At 41.3% G+C, this 25,330-nt stretch overlaps 1 protein-coding gene across 5 annotated transcripts in view; it reads right to left on the reverse strand.

Annotated features, from left to right (window-relative positions):
- The window catches only part of syngap1a (synaptic Ras GTPase activating protein 1a), a 59,273-nt gene that overhangs the window by 7,259 nt on the left and 26,684 nt on the right, over window positions 1-25,330 (reverse strand). For 4 of the 5 annotated variants that reach the window (XM_026155790.2, XM_026155793.2, XM_026155791.2 and 1 more), the window contains 12 exons: window positions 24,912-25,247; window positions 21,418-21,562; window positions 20,464-20,608; window positions 19,841-20,077; window positions 16,373-16,574; window positions 15,353-15,543; window positions 13,084-13,288; window positions 12,106-12,684; window positions 8,220-8,738; window positions 7,964-8,125; window positions 5,258-5,469; window positions 554-626 (listed from right to left, as the gene is read on the reverse strand). In XM_026155790.2, coding sequence (XP_026011575.1) covers window positions 554-626; window positions 5,258-5,469; window positions 7,964-8,125; window positions 8,220-8,738; window positions 12,106-12,684; window positions 13,084-13,288; window positions 15,353-15,543; window positions 16,373-16,574; window positions 19,841-20,077; window positions 20,464-20,608; window positions 21,418-21,562; window positions 24,912-25,247 — 3,006 coding nt within the window. The remainder of the gene's footprint in view (window positions 1-553; window positions 627-5,257; window positions 5,470-7,963; window positions 8,126-8,219; window positions 8,739-12,105; window positions 12,685-13,083; window positions 13,289-15,352; window positions 15,544-16,372; window positions 16,575-19,840; window positions 20,078-20,463; window positions 20,609-21,417; window positions 21,563-24,911; window positions 25,248-25,330) is intronic. The other variant, XM_080296571.1, reaches the window with a different exon arrangement.

A 25,330-nucleotide genomic window follows, 5' to 3' on the forward strand; every position in this document is an offset into this window, starting at 1 on the left:
CTATTTTTACTGTTTGCTCCTGACACCGAGAGCTTCAAAAGAAGGTGACAGTATATTTTTAAGTACAGCACATTTCGGCACTAACTCAGCAGCCGCGCGCAGCCTCTTCACCTGCGTCACCATTCAGCCCACATGGTGCATTCATGAAACCAAGCCCTGAAGGATTACTGTGATGCTGCTGGTGAGTCACAGTCAAGGTTTTCTAATGATGAATGCGTGTTTTTGTGGTAAATAACATTCGGTTTCTGTGTTGAAGACGTGCTATTCCTTCACATAGACACACTCAGTACATAAACCCCAGGTGTTGATTTTGAGAATCAGCGCCATTCCCCCTTCAGGCGTGTGCAGTAAATGGTAAGATGTGATTTCAGATGTGACATATGTACTTTTGAAAGATGGGGATAAGCGGCGTGTATGACAGCTGCAAACTTTTCCCCTGCACTGGCTTTGCGGCAAATGCTCTGGATGTGATGCAAGAATGAAGCAAAAGTGTTTTAGGACATGACTGGATTAGCGAATAGGGATGATAAAAGAGGTAGACACAGGCACAAACCTGGTCTGTGAGGATTCGAGGCTTAATATCAGGAATGGCACCCCCTCTCAGCTCATCTTCCACAGCCATGAGTCTGACAACAGGGAAATAGAAACAAACATACCGGTTGACAAAAATAGAATAATGAAGCCGGTGTTCTTCATTTTTACTGTAGGATTATGCGGCCATATGATGATATTAAGGTCTTGACATGTTTGTGGGCACATTCAGCCATCCTCAGAGCTGCCTGAAGCTGAATCAGAGCCTCCGGAGGCTCTGATTCAGCTACTGAGGAAGTTCACATTCAACTGCGGAGATAGAGAATTTGTGAAATGAGTGTGTTTAAGACGGTTAAGTGTACACCCATCTTTTCATATGGTTTCAACCCAATGAGATGACATGTTAGCTTTGTGCATTTTGTAAAAATGTAGCTTTCAGAAAGGAATTTATTGTGGTACACCAGCATCTCATTAGTTATAAACTCAACTTCATTCCAAGTAGTATTTGCCCCAAAGCTATCATCTTTGTTATTCTGGCCTGGTTTCCTCCTCCTTTTAATACTTACTACAGTAAAATCAATGAGTGTTAAATAACTTGACACATAACCACACCAGAAGTGTTTACATTGATATTCTAGTTTAATGGGTGTGAAGTTTCTGGCATTAGTTATATTTAAATGTACCACATTTGGGAATTATGCCTAATTTGCTTTGTGTTTGAAGGTTTGAGATTATCTCGACTCTACTCAGCAAGTAAACGGTACCCTGTGGAAACAAAAGTCTGATGCCATTTAACCAATGTGGAGAAAGGAGAAAAACAAAAATAAAACAAGAACAATAATGATGCTGTGTATGCGAGTCACATCTCAAATGGTGGAAAACTGCAAAAACAAAATTAAAGAAAATACTGGCAGCTCTCAGTGCTTCTCCTCAGCCCCCTGGTAGATGCAATTATGATATCAATTTCAAAATCCTACCTTTTTCTTCATCAAACTCACAAGATTATTAGAAAACTTGACCTCTGTCCTTAAATTTGAGAACACTGAGAATCAAACTCAGAATAATAATGAGTTTTAGTAGATGCACCTATGGTTTCAGTTTTAAACTCTAATGTCACCTCGTTCTGTAGTTATGGCATTCACCAATACCCCATCAGTCTTTTACTGCTGATATATAGCAGCCGGATAGATGTAGTCATACTAAGTGTTAGCAACATCAGGAAGAAGGAACATGAGAAGCCTGAGAAATACCAAGGGCTGAGAGAGGAGCTTGAGAAGATGTGGAGGGTGAAAGTAACAGTGGTCCTAGTAGTAATCGGCGCACTCGGTGTAGTGACTCCCAAACTGGGCGAGTGGCTCCAGCAGATCCCAGGAACAACATCCGAGATCTCTGTCCAGAAGAGCGCAGTCCTAGGAACAGCTAAGATACTGCGCAGGCCTCTGGTAGAGGATAAAAGCTTGAAAGATACTAGGCCACCCACAGGACAAGTGTGTAATTTTTACATATATATTTTTTTCTTTTTTAAGTACTACACTACACTACACTCTTCATACCCTTTCTTGGACTTATTAAACAGAGCCAGCTGCTGATTGGTGAATAAACCTCCGATTACAGGTTATGCACAGCCAATATGAACGGTCTCCCTCGCTGTTAGTTTTTTTAATTTTCCTGCAGTTTTTGTGACGAATGACACATTAGGTGGGAACGGACCATTAAAGTCTAACCACTCGCACAGATGGGATGTTTTAGTCTAATGCACTAGTGGCACATCTATAATAAATCTGTTTCCTTCGTTCTTTAATGCATTTTGTTTCATGCAGTGCTCCCAAAATTTCAGCCTTGCATACTTGTGAATATACAGCATGTATGTATAAGAGTGGCGTGTACATAGGTGGACTACATCTTATGCAGAAGGTGCAATGTGAAACAGATACAACTCTGCAAGGTGGTGTCAGGGGAGCATCGGATGGCAGTGTGTAGGTTGACACACAATCGAGAAGAGGAAGTGAGTAAAGACAAAGATTAAGTGATGGAAGTTGAAGAAGGAAGAATCCTGCACAGTGTTGGATGAAGAGTACAAAGGTGGTTGACATATTTGATGTGGAGATATCTAGGAGAGAGGGCAGAGCATTTATTGACCAGAGTGGTTAACTCGATTTTAGCACATGAGATGTCTAAGGAATGTAGAAGACATGCACTAGAACCAGTTTTAAAGAACAAGGGCAATGAGAAGAGATGTAATAACTACAGGGGGTGGAATAAAGCTCATGAGCCATACCATGAAGATATGGGAAAGAGTTGTTGAAGCTAGGCTGAGAGGAGGCTTGGAGTTGGTGGCACTAACTATAAGACAAGTGGTGGAGGTGGAACAGCTGAAGATAAGATTTTCATTGGAAAGGACCAGAATGGACAAGATTGGAAATGACTACTTCAGAAGGATAGCTCGGGTTGAGCTTTCCAAAGAGGCAAGACTGACATGGTTGGACATGTGCAGAGGGAGGATTGTAGATCCATCGGATAAGAGACGCTGACTATGGAGATGCCAGGCAGGAGGAAAAGAGGAAGACCACAGAGGAAGTTCATGGATGTAGCTGAGGAGGACATGCAGAGTGCTGGGATGAGATGGAGGCAGATGATCCACTGTGGCTAATCCTAATGGGAGCAGCTAAAAGAAGAATACTTGTGATTATACCATACTGTGCATAAGGCTTGAGTGAACCCTCATTTCTTTATCTTTCGCTTTGAAGGAGGCCGACTTTCTTGATTTTTTAAAAAGTGATCTTTATTCAAGCATAACTGAAACATAGAAACTCAAGGGATGAATGAGTGTTGTGTCTACACATCATAGACAACTTATCAAAGAACCAATTTGAAATGGTTTCTTCAGGAACGTTGTTACTAGCAGTGTGTTCTCATTTTTTTCTGTTGAATTTATGAAAAATGCCAAAGATTGCACCGTTTGAGAGGCATAGAATATTATCGTTGAACCACAATGGTGATTCCTAAAAGAGCTTTGAGGAAAATCTCTCCTTGATATCTCCTTGACAAAAAAAAAGAGACGTCAGGCCTAAAAAACATCTACAGCAGATGAACAGTATCTGAAAGTCTCATCCTTAAGACATACGGGAAAAAAAATCCAGCAAAAAACTGACACAGGAAGTGAGAGATGCATCTGGACCTTTGGTCAGTCTATTGTTTGTTCACTCAAGCCTCATCATAAATAATCTGAATAGAAGAGTGGCTGTCAAGAAGCCATTCTTAAGGAAGGTAAGCAGGAAGAAAAGGCTGAGGTATGGCAACAGGTCTTAAGGAGTGATGAATGTAAATTTCAAATTTGAGATAAATGTTTACAGTCATCTATAAATATTCAGAATTTAAGATAGCGTTATTAGAGATCGCATGAAAACTGAGATAGGTAATATTAGTTTTGAGGTGCCATGCAATACTATCTGGACATCATAACAGCAACAGCTTCATTTATTAGCATGACAATGATCCCAAACACACTGCCAATGCAGTAAAAGCCTACCTGGATAGAAAAATACACAGTGGAATGCTATCAGTCATGGATGGGCCTCCCCAGAGCCTGGACCTTAACATTATAAAGCAGTGTGGGATCATGTTGACAGAAAACAGAACAAAAAAAGCAGCCAACATCCAAAGAAGAGCTCTGAATGTCCTTCAAGAAGACTGTAGAACTATTCATGAAGACTACTTAAAGAAATGACATGAAAGCTGCATCAAGGGGTTCAGGCTGTGTTGAAGAATAAAGGGGCGGGGGGGTTAAAATTATATTAACTCTGTTAATTGCTACATCTATTTACCATTTTTCCAGGCAAAATATAAAGAAATGAGCAGCGCCTCAAAACATTTGCACAGTGCAGTATCCACTGTATGTGCTGTGTAACATGCGTAAAAATAGGTGGATGAATACACAAAAGGTGACGATCAGTTGATTTTACACAAAAATTCCACAGAGTCAAAGCAGGGGGCGTTTAGCTTGGCGTAAAGAGTTTTCAAAAGTAAGTGAGTAAGTAAGAAATACATAGTGAAATCCTCTGAATCCTATAAAAAAAAAAACAACAGAAATCTAAAAACTAATGCTAACGCTACGGTTAAGCTAATGCTAACTGTCTCCAATCTTCTCTCTAAACTCTCTGCAAGAAAGAAAGAGAACGTTTCCCAAAATGCTGAACAATGATACATGTGGCATGACGCAAGCTGCATTTCAGTACTTAATATTTAGTCATAGTTTGTGAAGGTCTTTGAGTTTAGTTTCGAATGGCATTTAATGCTGCTTCCTCCACTCAGCCGAGCGGTGTTATTCTGAGCTTCAGAACAGCTAGAGGCAATTTCTGGAAACCTAGAGAAGCTGGTGACCATCTTTTAACCACCTTTTAGAGCTTCAGTCTACAGCTCGCAGTGCTTTTAAACAAAATGGACTGCTAATGACAGAAGTCTTTATCTGACCAGGTCCCATGAGTGTTGAGTGTAACCCATGCTAAAAGCACCATTTCTGTTTCATCGCACTCCACTTTACAGTTAGATATTTTATTGTGATGTTGGGCATTATTTTGAAACTTAGTGTTGACTTAAAGTTTTGGTGTGCGAGCCAACTAAAAAAAATGTATATCAGTGTGATAAATCTCATTAGCACGATGAAGCCCGGCAGTAACTGGCACAGCCTCACGTCTACCAGCCTGAGCTTGAACGCCACACTAATCACCTGTTGATGATGCCTTTGATTTGAGAGTCCTTCTCCATTTGCTGCTGCTTCAGGCGGCGCTCGCTGTCTTCCAGGCGGTTCTGATACTGCTGCAGGATCTTGTTGGTCTGTTGTTCCTGCGACAGAAGTCGCTGCTCGTATTCTTCAAGTTTGCGATGAGACATCTTCAGTCGCTCCTTTAACGAGTGAATTTCTTCTTCGTATTCTCTAACCTGAAAGAATGAATGAAATAATTGCACTTCACTCATGTCATTATTGGTATTCCGAAAAAAAAAAAATCCTGAATGATGAGTGATTTTATCCATGGAGACGACACTTTGTTGTTCAGTTCTCTTTTATGCTGAGCAACAAGTGGGATAAATGTGAAGTGGAGTAGTGTTGGGCTTTAATGTGCACCAGTTTCAATCTCTTAAGCACTGCATTGTTTCTAAAATAGGCGCAAGTGTGGGAGTTATTCATTATACAAAATGCTTTCTGCCAATACCCCTGCATAATTGTGTTAAAGCTCCAATCTGGAGGCAAGAGAAGCATGCATATGTATAAAAATCAACTGCACTCTTTTTATATTTAGCCAATCTTCCATTTGAGGTCATCTCCTTGTGCACCTCTGGGCTGCTTCCAGCGTGGCTGCTATTTTTACAAGTCCTGTTCTGACCATTTGTGCATATGTGTGATTTCACAAGGGAACTCAAACTTGTGCACAGAGCAAATATCAAATTCTGCATCAGTCTGATTCAACTGATCCACACAGAAATGAAAGATCCTCACACACCAGTTTGTCTTTTTGTTGATTTTTACTGTGTTGTACAATTTGTACCCTCAGGGCCAATCTGTCAACGCAGTATCCTAAACATTATGAGGCATCTGAGGGAGAACATTTGGTTGACGACCTCAGCTGTGACAGATGCCAGCATACGACAGTCCTCCCGCATTCATTGACTTTAAAAAAAAAAGAATTTGCATTTTTTGTGTTTGTTTTATTTTTTAAACACAGCAACACAATATTCAGTCATCACCATGCTTTATAATAATAATAATAATAATAATAATAATAATAATGGATTGGATAGCGCTTTTCAAGGCACCCAAAGCGCTTTACAATGCCACTATTCATTCACTCTCGCATTCACACACTGGTGGAGGCAAGCTACGGTTGTAGCCACAGCTGCCCTGGGGCAGACTGACAGAAGCGAGGCTGCCATATCGCGCCATCGGCCCCTCTGGCCAACACCAGTAGGCAGTAGGGTAAAGCGTCTTGCCCAAGGACACAACGACCAGGACAGAGAGCCCGGTGACCTTCCGGTTGCAGATGCGCTTCCCAACCCCCTGAGCCACGGTCGCCCCAAAATTTCTTTATAAGAAATTTGAATCTGCACAGCTGCTTCTTCTAAATTAAACTTCAGTTAAAGGATCCTGATCAGACACAATGAAGGAGATCCAACACACATCGCAGATGCACAAGTGGTCAGAATGTGACAGCAGTGATCAAAGTGATTCATGGCTACACAAGGATGACACCTTTACAGCCCTATAAAAAACTAAGTACATCTTTAAAGCTTCTATAGGAACTAAGAGGGTAAGCAGAAGGCAGGTGCTGCTAATCAAATGCACTTGATTAACTGATCTTCAACAACTGTGAGCTCTTCTAGAAAAGCAGAAGTTCTGGCAGTTTGCTGGTCTGGGGCATTCAGGTATTAGTAAACACAATGCCACAATCTTCCTCCGAGTGGACGTCCCAGCTATTTCATCCCAAGGTCAAATGGCAAAATGCTCAGTGAAATGACAAAAAATCCGAGAGATACATCTCAGACTTTACAGGCCGCAGTTATCCTGTTAGATGTTAAAGTTTATGACAATAAAATTTGAAAACGACTGAACAAGTACGGTTTGTTTGGAAGGGTTGCCAGAAGAAAGCCTGTTTTCTCTAGAAAGAATAAACCAAAATACTTTCACAACAAAACCCTTTGGACAGACCAGACCAAAGTGCAGATGTCTGGCCATAATGACCAGCACCACGTTTTGCAGGAACCAAACACCAGCACAAAACACCTCATACCAGCTGTCAAGTGGTGGAAGGGTGATAATTTGTGCTGGTTTGCAGCCACAGAGCCTAAACACATTGCATTAACTGAGGCTACGTCCACACGTACACGGGTATTTTTGAAAACGGAGATTTTCCGTTTTCTTTTTAAAAAAATAATCCCGTCCACACGTAAACGCAGAAATGAAGGAAAACGCTGCTAGGAACATGCCAAAGCAACAGGTGGCGATATATTCCTAACCGTGTAGAAATGTTGGCCAATCAGAAGTCTAGAAGCCTCGGTGGGAAATAGTAAACAAGGATGGAGCATAGAAGCAGAACCGAGTGGTATGTGTGGAGGGACAGTAACTGTGTGTATATGTAAGCATTTAAAAACTGCAGAGAGTACAATTAACAGTAACAGTATTGTAGAAATTCATTTCACCAAAACAATAACGTGGCGCACAGTGTGACGTCAAAAAAGGCGCACACCTTTGATGCTGCGTTTTCTGTTTTTCTCATCCACACGTAAATGCAAAAACTGAGTTTTCAAAAATATCCACCCTGGCCGGAGTTTTTAAAAATCTCCGTTTTCAGTGACCGAAAACGCCGTTTACGTGTGGACGAAAGGTGCAAACGTTATGTGTATTATTTGAAGAGGTGTAGGGGGGGAAAAAATTGCTAACCCTTTCCAGCCGTGACTCATCCATACTCTTTGAGTACTCTTTGAGTTGGCCCTCACGGTCCGGCCGCAGGCTCTCGATGTCAGCAGAGAGATGTGGCATGTTGGACACCCAGGCAACCGTCCGCTCATTCAGGGACGGGGTGTTCAAAGTGGACTGAGAACCCTGAAACAAGCACGTATTGGTCTAAGTAGTTAGATTCTGTCCCATGACATTTAACAGTGATTCTTGTGTATATTTTTGTTGTTTTGAAACTCACCTGCTTATTGACGACTGGCTTGAGCAGATGCTGCTGTGGCGGCTGCAGCTGTGACTGCTGAGGCTTCTTGGTGCTTTTTGTGGGCGTGTCCGTTGCCTCCTCTGCGCCTGCCGGCGGGACTTGGTTCTCTTTGGCGGAGCTCGTCTGGTACGGGAGCCCAGGAGCCGGACTGTCTGTCACCGACAGCTGCCCGTCCTGCTGCGTCTGCACTGTCGGCTGCTGCGTCTGCTGCTGCTGCTGTTGTGGCTGCTGCTGAGCCTGCCGGGATTTTGGCTGACTGCCGCTCGAGTTTGTTTCAGAAGAGTTAAGGAGGAGGTTTCTGCTCTGAGGACGGACCTTTGGAGGCGTGGAAGTGGCCGGGGTGTTAATGGACCGCTGGGACTTGAGGTGCTGGGCGGCGATGGATGTCTGGCGGACAGGATGGACTGTGGTGGGAGGCGTGGCCAAAGATGCAGGCGTGCCTGTGCCTGTGGGTGTCTGAGATGTGACGCCCATCAGGTGCTGCTGCTGAAGAGACTCCTAAGAGAAGAGGAGAATTAAAGGCAAATAATTAATAATACTCACTCAACCTTTCTGACTTATTGAACAGAGGTGCATGTGAAAACACAAAAGCAGCTGATTGGACATCAGCCTGTCTTTAACCTTTACTTTGCTCTGTATTTAATGGCTACTACCTCAGTGCCACACATATTAATTGAAACCCAGGGTTTCTGGGTTCGGCCTTCAGGTGAGTATATAACCACCAAAAGCTGATGTTTCGTTCTGACACTGGAGACATAAACACACCCGCCCCAGTTAACCCGAGAGGTGTGGATGGTCATGAATAGCCATTTAGTGCTAAAACATCAGACGTATGCATATGAATAAACAGATAGATGGAAAGGTAATGAATTCATAAAGCACTCTCCTGATTACACCATCTGCATTAATACGCAGGAGGCTTGTGATGTTTGTTCCATTAAAGCCCACGCATCAGGACAGAAATAGCTCAACTACATGACACCGTCATTAAACGCTATCATTTTACACAGATGTCATAGTAAACTTGTCACTGTGATGGATCAACAGCCCCAAAAAGCCAAAAAGTTCACTACAAGCCGTTTCATTTACATTTTTTGTAAAATGCGAGAATCTCTAAACTCTATTAAACAAATGGCAGTTTAACTTAATTGCTTTAACTCAAGTTTTCAATCTTACGACACAGACTGATTAATAACTACCCGCGTAGTATCTGCATTTCAACACTTTTTCCTGCCCTATTGACCGACCGCGAGTATCCAGCTCCGTCGAAATGAGGACACAGTGTGTGATGGATGTCAAGCGCTCTATAAAGTTCAGCAGAGCAGGCGAGTGAATGATACTTCAGTGCGTTGTCTGTAGCCTGTCAAGTACCCTTCGGTTTCTGTCGCATTTGCATATCATGCAGCTCAGGAAAGGGCCATTTAAAAAAACAAAACAAAAAAACATTTGAGCTTTATATGCAATCTGACAACCAGTCTCAACACAGCGAAAACAAAAGTGCAAGGAGGACCTAATGGACTCCAACTGCTAATCTGAATTCAGTGACTCAGTCGAGGTGTTAAACTCACACTAAGAATAAATGGCAAGTATGTTAGGCAATTTGGCTGGGAATTACAAAAAAAACAACCAAAACAATACAGATCTTTTTTAACAGAGCTTGGCTGTGGCCGTCCTCATCACAACATGCAAAAGACGCAGTAGTGATATTTTAAATCATATATTTAGGGAATAAAAAAAAAAACAAAAAAACTTGTGCAACTGTTCTGAATCACCTCCTGTTGCTCTATATTTGCTAGGAAAGTGGGAAATTGGCGAAGCATTTATTCAAACATGGAAATACATGGAAATGCAATATATGAGGTAAAAACTGCTATATAATTCTAATGAGCTTAAAAGTCAGTGTTCGGTATGACCATGGTTATTCTTCAATGCAGCCTTAACTAACTGACAAAGCTTTATTATAATTTCTTTAAGTAATCGGCATGAATAGTTCTCCAGGTTTCTTGATGGACATTCACGGCTCTTTTTGGATATCTGCTGCCTTTTATTCTGTTTTATGCCAAGATCCATGACTGACAGTGTGCCATTGTGAGTTTTTCTATCCAGGTATGCTTTTACTGCATTGGCAGTGCATTTGGGATCATGCTGAAAAATAAGGCTGGTTCCCAGATAACATTGCATGTCTATCAATTTTAACCAAATCTGCAACACCAGTGGCAGAAATGTAGCCTCAAACCATGACAGAGCCTCCACCATGTTTTACAGATGACTGTAGACCCTCATGGTTGTCACTCCCCTGAGCTCGTCCATATATAATGACGATAACTTGAACCAAAAAATTACAAATTTTTTACTCAATCGGACCTGTTGTCATTGATTTTCAGTCCAGTTGTGTAATCTGGCATACCGAAGTCTTTTTTCCATGTTTCCTTTCTTTAATAATGGCTTCTTCACAGTCACCCTTCCACTGAAACTATTTCTGATGAACAGTAGTTAAACTGAAGGCCCAGATACTTCCTTCAGGTCCTGTGTTAGCTCTCTGCTGGATATTTTCCCCGTTTCTTCAGATACTGTTCATTTTTTGCAAATAATTTTTTAGGCCTACCGCTTCTTTTTCTGTTGTCCTCTTGTTCAGTTTCCTCAGATTTTTTTTAAGGACGCACTGCACACCAAGCTAAGATATGCCAAGGTTACAGCTAATCAGTCTTTGGGAATCACCTTGTTGTTGCAAAAATATTTTGCTTTTGGGCCTGACAAATTGCGTTATCTTTGGCATTTTTCACTGATTTAAATACAGGGAACAAATGATGTGTCTATAAAAACAAAGTAACAAAATGGCAAAATATAACATTTAAATTATTTTTTTGCTAAGTTATATGTTGTGTGTAGAAAACACTGGTTTATCCCTTGAGTAAGGTGCCTTTTTATGCCTTAATGATTCATAGTTTAGAGTTAAGTGAATCACAAAAACCAAACAAAACACTCCTCCGGTTTCTTTTTCACTCATTTTCAGTTCAGTCCTTGTACCTGACCATTTTCAAAGTCCAAAGAAAGCCTGATGAAGTACCGTTCAAGACCATTTTTGAGAAAAAGTGAAAAAAAAATGAAAGTCTGGCTCCTTGGAAGCAAAAATATAAAGAAACAAAGTGTTACTCCAGACATTTGCACATTGCTGTATTACAACACAAAATGATACCCGTTTTAACAAAAATAGCCAGCATAAATGCATTGTTTATATAACTTTTATAATATAATTTTTTTAATTAATATATTCTTTTAAGAAACAAAGGGGTGCAGTACTATTTAATGCTTTAAATCTACTCTGACATCTCCAAGGAGAGCAGACGCAAAACATGCATGTAAAACAATGAAAACACTGATGACAACAGATAAAGATGGCATGAAAGGAGGAGGTTGCAAAGTGGCTTGCAGATACAACTGTTGTCAGGCTAAAGCAGCTTAAATAGTAAGTCCTCTAAGAGATTTGCTTCATATGAGATCAGAAAAATCAAAAAACATCAGATGAGCCACCATATAATTTTTGAAAACTCAAAAAAATCCTCATATTTAAAAATTTTCCAGTCTAATTTTTTTGATGTATAGAAATGGCTGCAAATTCCTAAACAGTTAATGACATACATTTGTTAAATCCCTTGAATTAAAGCCCAAACTCTGGACTTAAATCACGTATTATGGATTGTTTAATTTAAAATCCACTGTAGCTGTCTTCAGAAGCAAACTGCAAAAATGTAGTCACTGTCCCTATACATATGAGCCTAACTGTATATGTTTTGCTGTTATTTATGAAACCCAAAGAAACATCAAACTTTCTTATTCTATGTGTCAGGAAAAATTAGACTCCTACCTGAACCTGCAGCGACAGCTGGTGCCAGGCATAGTCATTGCTCTGATTCTGCCGGGTGAAATCATCACTGTAGCTGTGTGAGTGGACGATGCTCGGCTGTACCAGACTGCTCTGTGACCGCAGGGCGGACAAGTCCTCGCTGCGAGAGAAAGCACTGTTGCCAAAGGCCGGTGGGTAGTCGTGATGGCCATTCTCAGGCTCAGGGGCGAGGAGAAGAGGAGGGGGAGGCTGGGCCGACTGAGCCGGGGAGTTCTGGGCGGCCAGATGGAATAGTGGGTTCTGGAAAGACAGGGGGAAGTGCATAGCTGCTGCTGCCTGCTGCTGTTGCTGAGAGATGGATTCGGTCGGGCCCCCTACATGACCCATCTGGCTTATTCTCAGACCAGAGCCCGCTGAACCACTCGGCAAATGCCCGCCCATACGAAGAGGACCGCCGAGGTTCCCAAAGCTGTGGCCGAGACCTGCGATGGAGGCCTGAGAGGAGGTGAGCATGTCTCCCACAGAGTTCAGGTTGGAAATGCTGTTCATACGAGAGTCCTGAAGGTCCATCATAGACACACTTTTGTTTACACTGTGGACCTGAGAGACAGAAGAAAACAATACAGCACCAAAGAGAAGCATAGATACTAATAAATAGCTTTTTTTGGCTCATGGCAAGGAAAATATATGCCTATATGTTGTTTTTAGGATGACCATCTGTCAAGATGGGAAAAACAGCTCTGGGACCAATCTGAAGCTCATAGATATGGTTACTAATGTGGACTGTCCCTTTTAAATAACGAACAACCAACCAATTTGTTGTCCGACATGGGACGCCACTGACTGTTAACAGGGTCTGAATTTCTCAGACTTTCTAATAGAGTCATTAGTGGTTTGTTGTTTATCCTGGGTGGTATGAACAAGTGTGGCAGTCTGGCATCCATGAAAAAAAAGATTTTTGAAATTTATCACACATGCAAGGTGACTGACCCACAGTACCTTCGGATCAGGTTCTGTGATGTCCGAGCTGCTCGTGCAGTACGCAGGGCTTGATCGAGCCAGGGGTGGGCGGGTCACATAGAACACTTCCCTCGACGAACGAAGGTCGCGTTCAGCGTGCCGCCTCATGTTCAGGTTAGACGTGAGGGATTCTACAGCTGACACTCCAGTAGTGGGGGACGGCAGGCGAGAGATGTCTATTGAACTAAAGAAAAAATAAACAGACACCTTACCAAAGAGCTCCATCAAGATATTTCTGCTCATTATCTTCGATTATCCCATTTGATTGTCATGTGGCTTTGGCTCAGGTGGTAGAGCAGTTCAGCAGTCCAGCAACTGCAGAGCTGGCAATTTTTTTTCCTTGATACAAAGGAGGTATTTTAATATTGTAACCCCTGTTTATTGCTTGTATATATATATATATATATATATATATATATATATATATATATATATATATATATATATATATATATATATATATATATATATCTGAATAATCAGATAAATAGCTTAAATTTTTTCCAAAGTGTAGCAGTCGAATTTGAAATCGCACATTTGAAACTAAATAAAAGTGCGTTTTTCAGTAGTGAGTGATCCAGCAGGGTAGAATGGGTGACACACAAAATGAACTCTATAACCATAATTTCCACACCCCATCTGAAGTACAAAAAAAATAAATAAATAAAAACTGTATACGTAGGGAGTATTTATGGGAAAAGTCTTAGTTTTAATTAGATTTAATTTTCCTACTAGACACTAGAGGCCTTGTAGCAAGTCATGCATTACAACTATGAGAGTACAGTATACACTATAGAAAAAAAACAATTATCTAATCCGACGAATGATTTCTGTCAGTGTGATACCTCTTGGAGTTAACGCCGGCAGGTGTGTCATTCCTGATGTTGACTTTCCAGGTGTTTCATCACTGTCCTCTTAAATTTGCAATGAGCAGATTTTAAATGAATTTTTACAGTTTTAGTTCTGGTCTCGTCCCTAACAAATAAAATGTTTGGTAAGGTGAATTTAATTGCAGTCATTGTGGAGGAATTTGGGCCCACTCTTTTGAAGTTTGCAGGCATTTCTTCATGCACGGCTCTTTTAAGGTCTCATCACAGCATTTCAGTCTGATTAAGGTCTGGACTCTCTTAGAGATTCACTGCTCTGCTTAGTGTTCATTGTTATGTTGCATGACCCAATTTCGTTTTCAAATCTAGAATATTTTGGTATACAGACGAGTTCATGGTTGATTCACTGACTGCAAGGTGCCCAGGACATGTGTCCACAGGACAAACCCAAATCATCACCACTCCACTGTCGTGCTTAACAGTTGGTATGAGGTTCTTTTTGCAGAGATGCTGTGTTTGGTTTTCTCCAAATGTGGGGCTGTGCATTACATTTAAACATCTCATTCTGGTCTCATCAGTCAAAAGGACATTTTCTTGTTCTTGCTCAATCTTTTTCTAATTGTACTGTCATGAATTTTAACATTTGACATGCTAACTGAGGCCTGTAGACACTAAGATGTAACTTTTTGTTTTGTTCTTTGTGCAGAGAAACTAAAAATAAGTTTCCAGCATTGCGTTTAACACACACCTGAATGCTCCAGACCAACAAACTTTCATAAAGCTGATCACACTTGCTGATAATCAGTCAATCAGGTACCTTTGATTAGCAGCAGCTGACTGCTACTTACCCTCCTGTGTAAGCAGTAAGGGTGTACTTATTGCACAGTCATGTGCAAATGTTCTTTTCACATGACTGCACTTTGCGTTTAACAAACACAAAATATGCGCCACAAAATGTAATCACTGTTATTCACGTTAAAGGGCCATTTAGACAGGCAGTCATGGCACAACAGTCTCTTGACAATCTGACAGCGCTAGCATGAATGAAAGCACACAGGGAAAAAAGCTTAGGCAGGAGAGTCTGGGAACAGATGGTGCCCACATTTACTGATTGATAAAATACTTTAAAAGCCTGAAGAGGTGCATTAGCATTAGCATTAGAGGCTCTTAGAAATACACCCGTGTAGTCCTGAGCTAATAAAAACTCTCTTATTATGTATTCTTGGCCTTTTTATGTGTTGTCGCTAATTACACCCTTGTGAAACTGTCTTTATGTGGGTTGAGTGAGCATAATATATATTGTCTTGATAGAGTCACAGCGGGGACTGATCCTGCTGTGGCTTTGTTCCCTTTGGGTGTATGCAAATATATTTTCATGTCCAGAATCGCTGGCAAGAAAAAACACAAACACAAGAAGGTACCTGTTTAAGTCACGCATCATAAGACTTTGGAAATCAGAGGACATAAGACGATTGAAGGACGGGCGGGAGAAGAGTCTGTCCTTCGGTCGGTCCGGCTGGTGATTTGTCGGCATGTGAAGCTGCGGGTTCCTCAGAGCGACGCTGATGTCGTTCAGCAGTCGAGGCAGGGGTCCAAGTTTGAGTATAGCATCCTGCAGAATGGACAGGTTTTCAAAATCAAGAATAGACAAAAAGCTCAAATGGTTGCAAACAGCAGTTCCCACACTCTTTTTTATTTTCCCGCTGCAGGCTATTTTATTGACCATGTTTTAGCAGCACTGCCAACTGGGAGAAAGATCCAACCGGAAAAAAGACGAGATAAAAAGGTAAAAGGAATTATCTTGTGTATTGATGAGCTAGGTTTTAATTCATTATACTGCTGGTGAAGGCTTGACAGGGAGTGATTTTAAAAAAGGGCGCAGAGACAGGAAATTGCCATACAAATATCTTAAAGCTATAATAAATATTTATTAGAGATTCAATGAAACTGACTCATATTCTACTTTATTAAACATGCAGCCAGTCCACACATCACATCAGTCTTTTGGGGGTTTTTAATCGTGTGTTCCAGCTTTCATTTATAACTTGCATCCTTTCACTCAGGGGTCTTATTGACAGCTCCATTCAGCTAGCTAACTATCAGGAAATTGAGCATTGCACAATTCCTGACATGTTTACGGATTCAGAGGGCCACCACAGGGCGAGAGGTGGACAGATGACAAGTCTTGTAGGGCTAACACACAAAGATAGACAACAATTCATGCTCATATTCACACATATGGCCAGTTCACTTAACCCGATGCATGTCTGTGGACTGTGAGAGGAAGTTGGAGTTTAATTATAAAACCAATTATATCTCAGTTTTTAGAAAGCTGATTGCTCTCCTGTGTTTGTCAGAAAACTATGGTTCACTTTCCACTAACAACAACTTTCAAACAGACACCAAATGTTTATTTGAACTCATCGAGTTATTCCACCTACCTTGCTAAGCTGGCCCATGACTTCCCACAGTAAGCTGTGGAGCATGGATAACTCTCTTCCGAGGTCAATGTAGCCCTCGAACCCTCCTGCGTTTCCTCCAGTGTCCAAATTGGAAATCTCATAGAGAAACTGCTGCATGGAGCCCCACTCCATTTCCAGGAACTCATTCATGAAATACATGTATTCCTCCTTGGGTCCAAATCTGCACACACATCACAGGCAACATTTGTAGGACACGTGAAGACAAGAGATGAATTTGGAAACACGCTGCGCGCTCTGTTAGCGGATCTAAAGCGTAGGGTTTGAGCTGTTACAGTTTTATATGAAATACACTCAAAAGGCTCGTTGACTTTCTTGTTGTTCTGTAATTCTGATATTATGAGTGTGTTACAGCACGCTGCACCAAATAATGCGCAAATCACTTAACTCTAATGTTTAAATAAATGCAAATGTTGTATTTTATGTTTGCAACATGTGTCAAAAGAGCCAGGACAGGGGTATGTTTACCACTACATTGCATCACTTTTTTCTTATAACGGCACACTGTGAGCATTTGCTAACCATTTTCCTATTCTTGCTTGATGTAGGAATTCAGCTGCTCAGCAAGTCAGAGCACCTTTGTAGCATTTTTCATTTTGAAATGCATCAAATGTTCTCAGCGGGTGACGAGTCTGGACTGCAATCACCGGTTTTGCAATTGGATTCTTGTACTACAGAGCCATGCTGCTCTAATGCTCTAATACATGCTTAATGTGTTTTGTCATTGTCTTATTGTAAAAAAAATAAATTAATAATATTCAAACAAACAAAAACTAGACCTTCCCTAAAAAGATTATATCTGAATGGTAGCATGGGTTTGCTCCCAAAAGCTGCATGTAGCATTCAGGAAGCTTTTACAGAAGTGTACTATTTCACCCCCATACCATCACGGATGCTGGCTTTTTAACTTTATACCAAAACCAAGACTCTCTCTTTTGGCTTCTTTCATAGTTTCCAAAAAAAAGTTTTTAATCAGACCACATGACAGTTTTCTTCTTTGTCTCATTTATGTTTTCCCTTTAATTGGTGCAGTTAATGACGGATTAAGACACCTCAACATGTGTATCAATAAAGATGTGGTTTAACGACCATTGCAATTGGTTCCGAGTTTTTCCGAGCGTAGCTTCAGTAAGTAAACTGGAAGTTCTGGAAGTGGGCCGGAAACCCCTCCCTTCAGGAAAGAAAAAAAAGGGTTACCCTTAATAGGCAACCAAGCGGGAAAGAGCTAACATGTGTTTGTGGATGCATAGATGTTTAGAGCAGGGGTATCAAACATAAGGCCCGAGGGCCAGAATTGGCCCAGCACAGGCTGAAATCCAGCCCACTGGGCACTGATGGAAAATGTCAAGGAAAGCATAAATTTTGGACTTTTACATGTATTTTAATAGGTTTTACAGCTTTATCCACTGATAGAGACCATCCCAGGGTCTCAGAGTGATTTAGTAGAGGTAAAAAATTAAATGAGAGAAAAGTCCAAAAATTTAAATAAAAAATTTCCCGGAGGTCTTTTGTTTTATTTTGTATTTTACAGTGTGTCCACTTTTTTTTCTTTTAAGTGATTTTTAAATTTTCTGTTTCATAATTATAGGGCAGTCTGGGGAATTAACTACTAAAGCTTTTTCTGTAATTTTTCATATTTATTTCTTACATTTTAAGCCCAAACAAGCATACTGATTTATTTTAATTTACTACAGCAGCATCTCGTTATCGTGTAGAAAAACTGAGATGTGCTGTTGAAATTGCAGTGCTTGTTCTTATATCAAGATATATCAGGGATTAAATCTGTAGTTAAACTTCATTACACTGACAGAAAGGGGAGTTTTACTGGTCTTGAATGAAAGTGTGCTGTATGTGGCGCACGATATAAAATGAATTTGACATCCCTGGTTGTTGAGTGTAGTGACAGAATCACAGTTTTTAATGTTGCATTAGTTGGTGACCTTAAAGCTCACAGAAGGAGATTTCCCTTGTTTCTCTGAACCTTTTAAAACATTTTATACAGTAGACATATTAAATACCTAAATTCTTATTTTAACTCAACAAACACTACTGTTAAATGATTTTACTTTGTATCTTATTACAAAAGTGTTCTGATCCAGCTTTGTTTAAACCATGTTGCTGGCATCAAATTTTAATAAGTACAAGAACTGAAGATATTCTGCTTGATCGCCTGATTTTCAGTACGCTCGGTCCAGACTGGTCAGCCTTACGTATGTCGTATTACGAGCCTGCCTGTTTCATGGATGCACAACAAAGCACAGCAGGCAAATAGTCGCTCACACACCCACAGCCACACGCTATAAGCAGCCAGGTGTTGTTACAGTTTGGCTGTAGCCATTAGCACGTTCTTCACTCTGAGCGAGAAGTTCAGTAAGCAAGTAAACAGCGAGGGATCATCATAAAAATGTTCAAAACAACAAACATAATTACACACCTAATCAAACCCCCGGTGAACTTAGACATCTTAAAGACACTAATGAAGGCAAAGCAGCTAAAGCTAATGCTATCCAGAGCATTAGCTTTAGCTAAGGCAGCCACAAGCTAGCACTCTCGGTATGAGCGAAGGATCAAAGCAGTTTTGAAGAAAATTATGGAGGCAAGTGAGGAGAAAAGGGTGGATTTTTATTGTTATATGAATATGTTGCACACACACTTTAAAAACTTATAACAGGAATCCTAGTGTGCACTTTAAGACACTCCAAATTAATGGCCTGCAATTTTCTGATCAAGTTCACCTGAAAATATTTGTACTGGATTAGTTCATAACTAAGGTCTCTTCAAAGATACTCTTTTATATAAAATGTGATTGGCTACTTTTGATGTTTTATTATATGTACGTGTGGAATTAAAAACTCAGAGTATGACTGGAAGAAATTACTTTCATTATCTCAGTGTCACCAAAGTGAGTCTCTTTTATCAGAGTGTTGTTTTGATTTTTTTTCTGTAACTTGTTTGACAAAAAAGTGCCCATCCAGAAGGTTAAGTTTAATCAGTTAATTGTTTCAGGTCTGTAACTGTTAGAAGGGATAATTAAGAATAAGCCTGAGTTTCATCTTAAAAGTTATTTTTGGTATAACAGGTGTGACCTTGAGAGCACATCCTAAACAGTTCTTTAAAGCCGTCAAATAAATTACCACTGTGTGCGATTTTGATGTCCTAATCACAGGGGCCTAGTTACACCAGGGGAATTCGTTATGATGTTCAAGACAATTCTTTGAGTGCAGAGCGGTGGCTCAGAGTTCAATGTCGGTGAGTAACAGCTTATAACCTGGCAGTCAAAACTGCAAATCTCTATTTGCGTGATGTCAGTCTGTGACACCCATCCCACCTAGCACAAGTGTCAGACGCCTGCAGATTTAAAACTGAACTGAATCAAATGAGTGTAACGTCACAGCTGGCGTAAGAGGGCAGGTGAATACAGACACTCACTTGCTGAAGCTGGCCAGGTTCTGCATCACCTTGGCTATGAGCGTGAGTGTGCGGGACGTGCGTTCAGCGGGATACTCCTGCATTAAGTTGAACAGGGAGGGTGACATGATGGCTGGGCACATGAAGCGAAGAAACAGAGAGGAGCTGATGAGGCTGTCAGCGAGATCCTCTCTTCCGCGCTCAGCACATCTGGCTCTCCATGAGGCAAAAACTTCTTTCAGCTCCCGGGGAAATATGCTGAAACAAGAACATGATTTTATTTCCCACTGTCAGGGAGAACAGCAAGACAAAATGCTATAGCTTATGCGAAACCCTTGGGAATTCAAGGTCAGGAGACTTAAAACATACAGAAAAGAGCAGTTTTCCTTGCTCAAAACAATGTATTTGTTCAGGGTTTATTTTAATAATTCAGTTTCTTTTCCTCAGTTTAAAAAATGTTTAATATCCTTTTTAACTGACTTCTACTTAATTCTGCAGCTTTCAAGGAAATTGAGAACATGACTCGTCTGGGCAAAATGTACGGCAGACTGAAAGTTTCAGTCCTCTGTTACTTTCAGGCACCAATTAATATGCAATGAGAACAGTTCTGCACATACAGAGCTTTCTGAGGGCACAAGACTGACCAGAGAGAGTTGATAATCTTGCAGAGTAGGAGCTCGCAGCACATTCGAAGGTTGGCTTGATGGTCAGCGAGGACTGATGGTGGGACACGCATGGGGTCCACCTCGCAGTTCTCCTCAGACTCATATAAGGCTCGAATAAAGTCACCTACAAAATGTAGATTACGTAGTCTTTACTTTTATAGGAAAAAAAAAAACTATATACAAAAAGAAGCTGCAATGACAACTGAACCTGCACACAACTGCACATACTGTACATTTGTTTCCTTTTCCCTAGAAAATGGCGCAACTAAAGTTTAAATGTAAAACTGTGAATATAACACTGCTTTAATAATGGCTGAATCTTAAAAACATAAATATAAAATATGCATAGTTTTTACTTTACAGATTGTTTTATAAATGCAGAGGAGTATTTCAAGGATTAATAAAAGTGGTGCTGCACGCACACACAGAGATGCACAGCTTAAATTCTCACCATTCTTCATTTAAATAATGAAAAATAGGATGAAAGTGGAGATGTCTAAATGTGTTTGATTTTAGCTAGTTTTTATAAAAAGAAAATCAGCTAGTCTAACTAGACTTGCATTAGTTACACTTGTCTTACACCGGACACCCCATTCATTTGTATTTTGAGATGTAAGCTAACAAAAAATACATTTGCATTTAATGTTGTGCCACAGAAATCCTATTAAAATATAATTTGTCTCTGCTGATGCGACAGACTATTTTTCATAGAGACTGCATTTCTGAAATTGAGCCACGACAAACGGGAGTAATTGTGCATGTCACAAAAACAAGCACAACATCAAACAATGGCACAATCGGTTACACTAAATGCCAGATGCTACTTATGCATGAACTTGGCCTATTTTAGTAAGAAGTAAAAAGGTATTTACTTAGAGCTTCAAGCACACACACCTTCATTCAGTCAGCAGGGCACTGATAAAGCAGCCTTACCTATAGCCTCCTTGAGGTATCTGTGACCTATCAGTTTGAGGTACTCTTCCACGGCCTTTGTAGCGAGTGTGTTTTCCCGAAAGATCAAGTGCTCTCGCTCCATGAATCGATCCACCTCACACATCGCCATGTCTGACAGGAACTCCTGAGAAGAGATTACACTTACAGTGCAGCTGAGTACACATACAGTTAAGTCTATAAGACACTTTTGTTTCGTAGTTTTGCCTCTGTACACCACCACAGCAGATCTGAAATCAAACAATCATACTGTGCATGCATTGAAAATTAAGCTTTAATTCAAGGAGTTTAACAAAAGTATTGCTTGTCAATTAATGATCTAATTACTTTTTAGGCTCTGAAAATGCCTCATATGCCAAGCAGGCATAACATTATGACCACCTGCCTAATATTGTGTTGGTCCCCATTTTACTGTCAAAACTGCCTTAACCCATTGAAGCATAGATTTCGCTAGACCCCTAAAGGTGTGCTGTGAAATCTGGCACCAAGATATTAGCAACAGATCCTTTCAGTCCTTTAGGTAGCGAGATGGGGCCTCCATGGATTGTCCTTATTTCTCCAGCACACACCCACAGATCTTGGATCTTTTGAGGCTAGGTGAACACCTCAAACCATTCCTGAACCATTGTTGCTTTGTGGCAGGGTGCACATCCTACTGAAAGAGCCATCAAGAAATACCATTTCCTTGAAAGAGTGTACATGGTCTGCAACAATGCTTAGGTAGGCGGTACATCCACGTGGATGGGACGACCCAAGGTTTTCCACCAGAACATTGCCTAAAGCAGGGGTCGGCAACCTGCGGCTCTTTAGTCCTTATACTGCGGCTCCGCGTGGTTTGGGAAAATAAATGACAAGTATTTAGCTGAAGTGTATTTTTTGTATTAGTTCTTTTTAAACTTGTAGTTCTAAATTGGAAGATTATTGTGATACTGAAATATAAAAATAAAATTATATTTTATTATTTTTCGTCGCTCAAAATAAGCGTCACACTCGCGGAAGCCGGTGTACCCGCCGAAACGCTGTGCATTTACTGAGACTTTCAACCCCAGGTAGGCCAATTATGGATCTTTGGATCCACATTATGTCAGCAGCTCCACCGCGAACTATGTTAAAAACAAACACCGCTCACGCCTCACAGATGACAGCTTACAGTCCTGCGTAAAGATGAAAGTGACTTCACTGTGCGCAGAGGTTCAGGAGCAGAAGTCCCATTGTAAACATATCACGGCAGACCCGACGATGTTTCCATGAACATGCTTTTCAGCATCTCTTTATTGACCACTTTTCACACACGGTTGCTGTACGCATAAAGCCGGCTGTAGCTTTTCAGCTCACAGCCCAACAACACAACAGCAAAGAGAGCACAGACTTTAAGGTGGCGAGGCGTGATTGCGGGTGCCGCTCAGGTGCGTCCGACTCCCATGCAGCGGCACTGCAAACTAAGCCTCGCCACACACATTTACCATGTAAAATAAATATAAGTAAATAAATAAATATTTATGCAGAATTTTGCAAATATTTATTTTTCAATTTTTTAGTAGCAGAGTGCTTTACACCAATTATTTTTTTAATTGAGGTCAAGGCTCTGCTACGCTCCAAAAGCTCAAAGGCGATATAAGGGTGGCAGTACACAAGTTTTTCTTTGCTACATGGATCATTTTAGTTCAGCTGGGTGTCTTTCCTTTTTATTATATTTCTTTAAGAGTTCAAAATGTGTTCATTGCATAAATAAAATGTAATTTTCTCTTTAGCACTTCATAGATTTCATAAGCAACACTCTTTATTTGTTCACACAAAGCATAAAGGTAAAAAACAATATATACAGGATCTTCATTTTAGATGTCAAAAAGTATTTGCGGCTCCCAGTGTTTTGTTTTGCGTGGAAACCGGGCCCAAATGGCTCTTTGGTTGCTGACCCCTGGCCTAAAGCATCACATTGCTTCAGCTGGCCAGGTAAAAGACCACACGCACCTGGTCATACACATGAGGTGAAAGAACACATGACTCATCAGACCAGGGCACGCTCTTCCATTGCTCCGTGGTCGAGTTCTGATGCTAACATGCCCATTGTTGGCGTTTCAACAGTGGACAGGGGTCAGCATGGGTACCCTGACTGGTCTGTGGTTATACAGTGTATCCTAGAAATGTATTATCAGAACCAACATCAACATTAACATTACAAATAACTGACCCTTGGCTGCCCATGAACCTGCCGCTGGTTCATCGCTGTTCTTTCTTGGCCCACTTCTGTAGATATTGACCACTGCAGACTAGGAACACCTCACAAGTGCTGCAGCTCTGGAAATGCTCTGACCCACTCATCTAGCCAAAACAGTTTGGCCACAGTTTGTCAAACTTGCTCAAATCCTTATGCTTGCTCATTTTTGGAGCTTCTAACACACGTAACAACTAAAGTAAATAAGCACAGTGTGCTTTGAGGTAGGAGCCAAAAAGGGTGTAATTTGTGTGTGTGAGCACCCGTGTGTACACCTGTGAGCATGAGCGCGCTTGTATTTAAAAGGTTCCTTCATGTAATGATCTGCTAGAGGGTGTGGGGGGCCACAGCCCCGTCCTCCTGGGCATGAAGCACGCATGGAGGAGATCAAGACTCCAGACATCCAGAGGCCCCAAGAGCAAAGGAGACCAAGGGAGGGGCAACCGTGCCACTATCCTGGAAAGAGCTGAGGAGAGCCCCAGATGAGGGGTCGCTCAGCAACCGCGGAGCAGAAGCCAGGGGGGGTTGCAGTGACGTGCCCGTGAGCTCTGCCGGCAGCCAGCTGTGCCAGAGTGACCGAGCCCCAGGCCGAGAGGCCGAGGGCACCCCACCCCCGAAGGAGCCAGAGCGAGCCCCAGGCTCCAGGCCCCGACAAGCAGCCACCAGGAGTGAGCCGGTGGGTACCTGGACGCCCATCCCCGGACACAAAGAACCACCAATGCACCGATGTCTGAGGGCATCTGCAACTGGCAGGGGAAGTGGTGGGGGGAGATAGGCCTCCATACCTTGGAGGGCCTGAGATGTCCCCAGAGAGGTGGCGTCTGATACCCAACCTAACACATAGACACAAACCAACAGGCACACACAGATACAAACATCCATTCCCACCCTCATGCTCTCATATGCAATTACTCAGCACTCACCCAACGTGGAGACAGACATAAATAGACACTGTACACACAAACACACTGTAATATCTGTAATTCCTAAATTGTTCATTTAAATCTTTTTTTTTTATAAAATCCCTTGAATTAAAGCTCAAAGTCTGCAGTCTTGATTGTTGCTTGATTTAAAATCCACTGAGCTGTTGTAAAGAGGAAAAAACACAATAAAATGTGCCACTGTCCAGAAACCTTTGGACCTAACCGTACTTCTGTAAAATTCTTGCAAATTAAAAAACACAAATCAAACAGAAAAGAGGGAGACAAGAAAATAAATTATTTAAGATACACCAACAAGCCATAATTTGACCTCTCTTTACCTTTGTCTTCCCCGTGCTTTGAAGGATGTGCACCAGTGCAAATGCCACCTCCTCTTTGCTCTTCACACTCAACAGAGGCTCCAGAACCCCACACAGTGTTCGGTAGTTGTTGGTAATGTACTCCGCAAACTCCTTGTACAGCTCCATCGGGAGGATGTTCATTGTCTGGTAGCGAGACTTGATGCGTAGTGAGGCGTTGATAACTTTGGTACTTCCAACACCGCCACTTTTGGCCAGAACACTGGACTGAATCACCGGGTACCACTGCTCGACGAACTGCCTGCCGGTGATGCTGGATATGGGGATGCTAACAAGGCCAATGTATGTGCTTTTTTCCTAGATTTTTAAGAAAAAACATGTTTATTTCACGTATTTATTGCAAATGTTTAGGCGAAAAGCATTAAAAATGACTTCACGAG

Source organism: Astatotilapia calliptera, chromosome 22 (genome assembly GCF_964374335.1).
Source record: "Astatotilapia calliptera chromosome 22, fAstCal68.1, whole genome shotgun sequence".
Lineage (NCBI taxonomy): Eukaryota > Metazoa > Chordata > Actinopteri > Cichliformes > Cichlidae > Astatotilapia > Astatotilapia calliptera.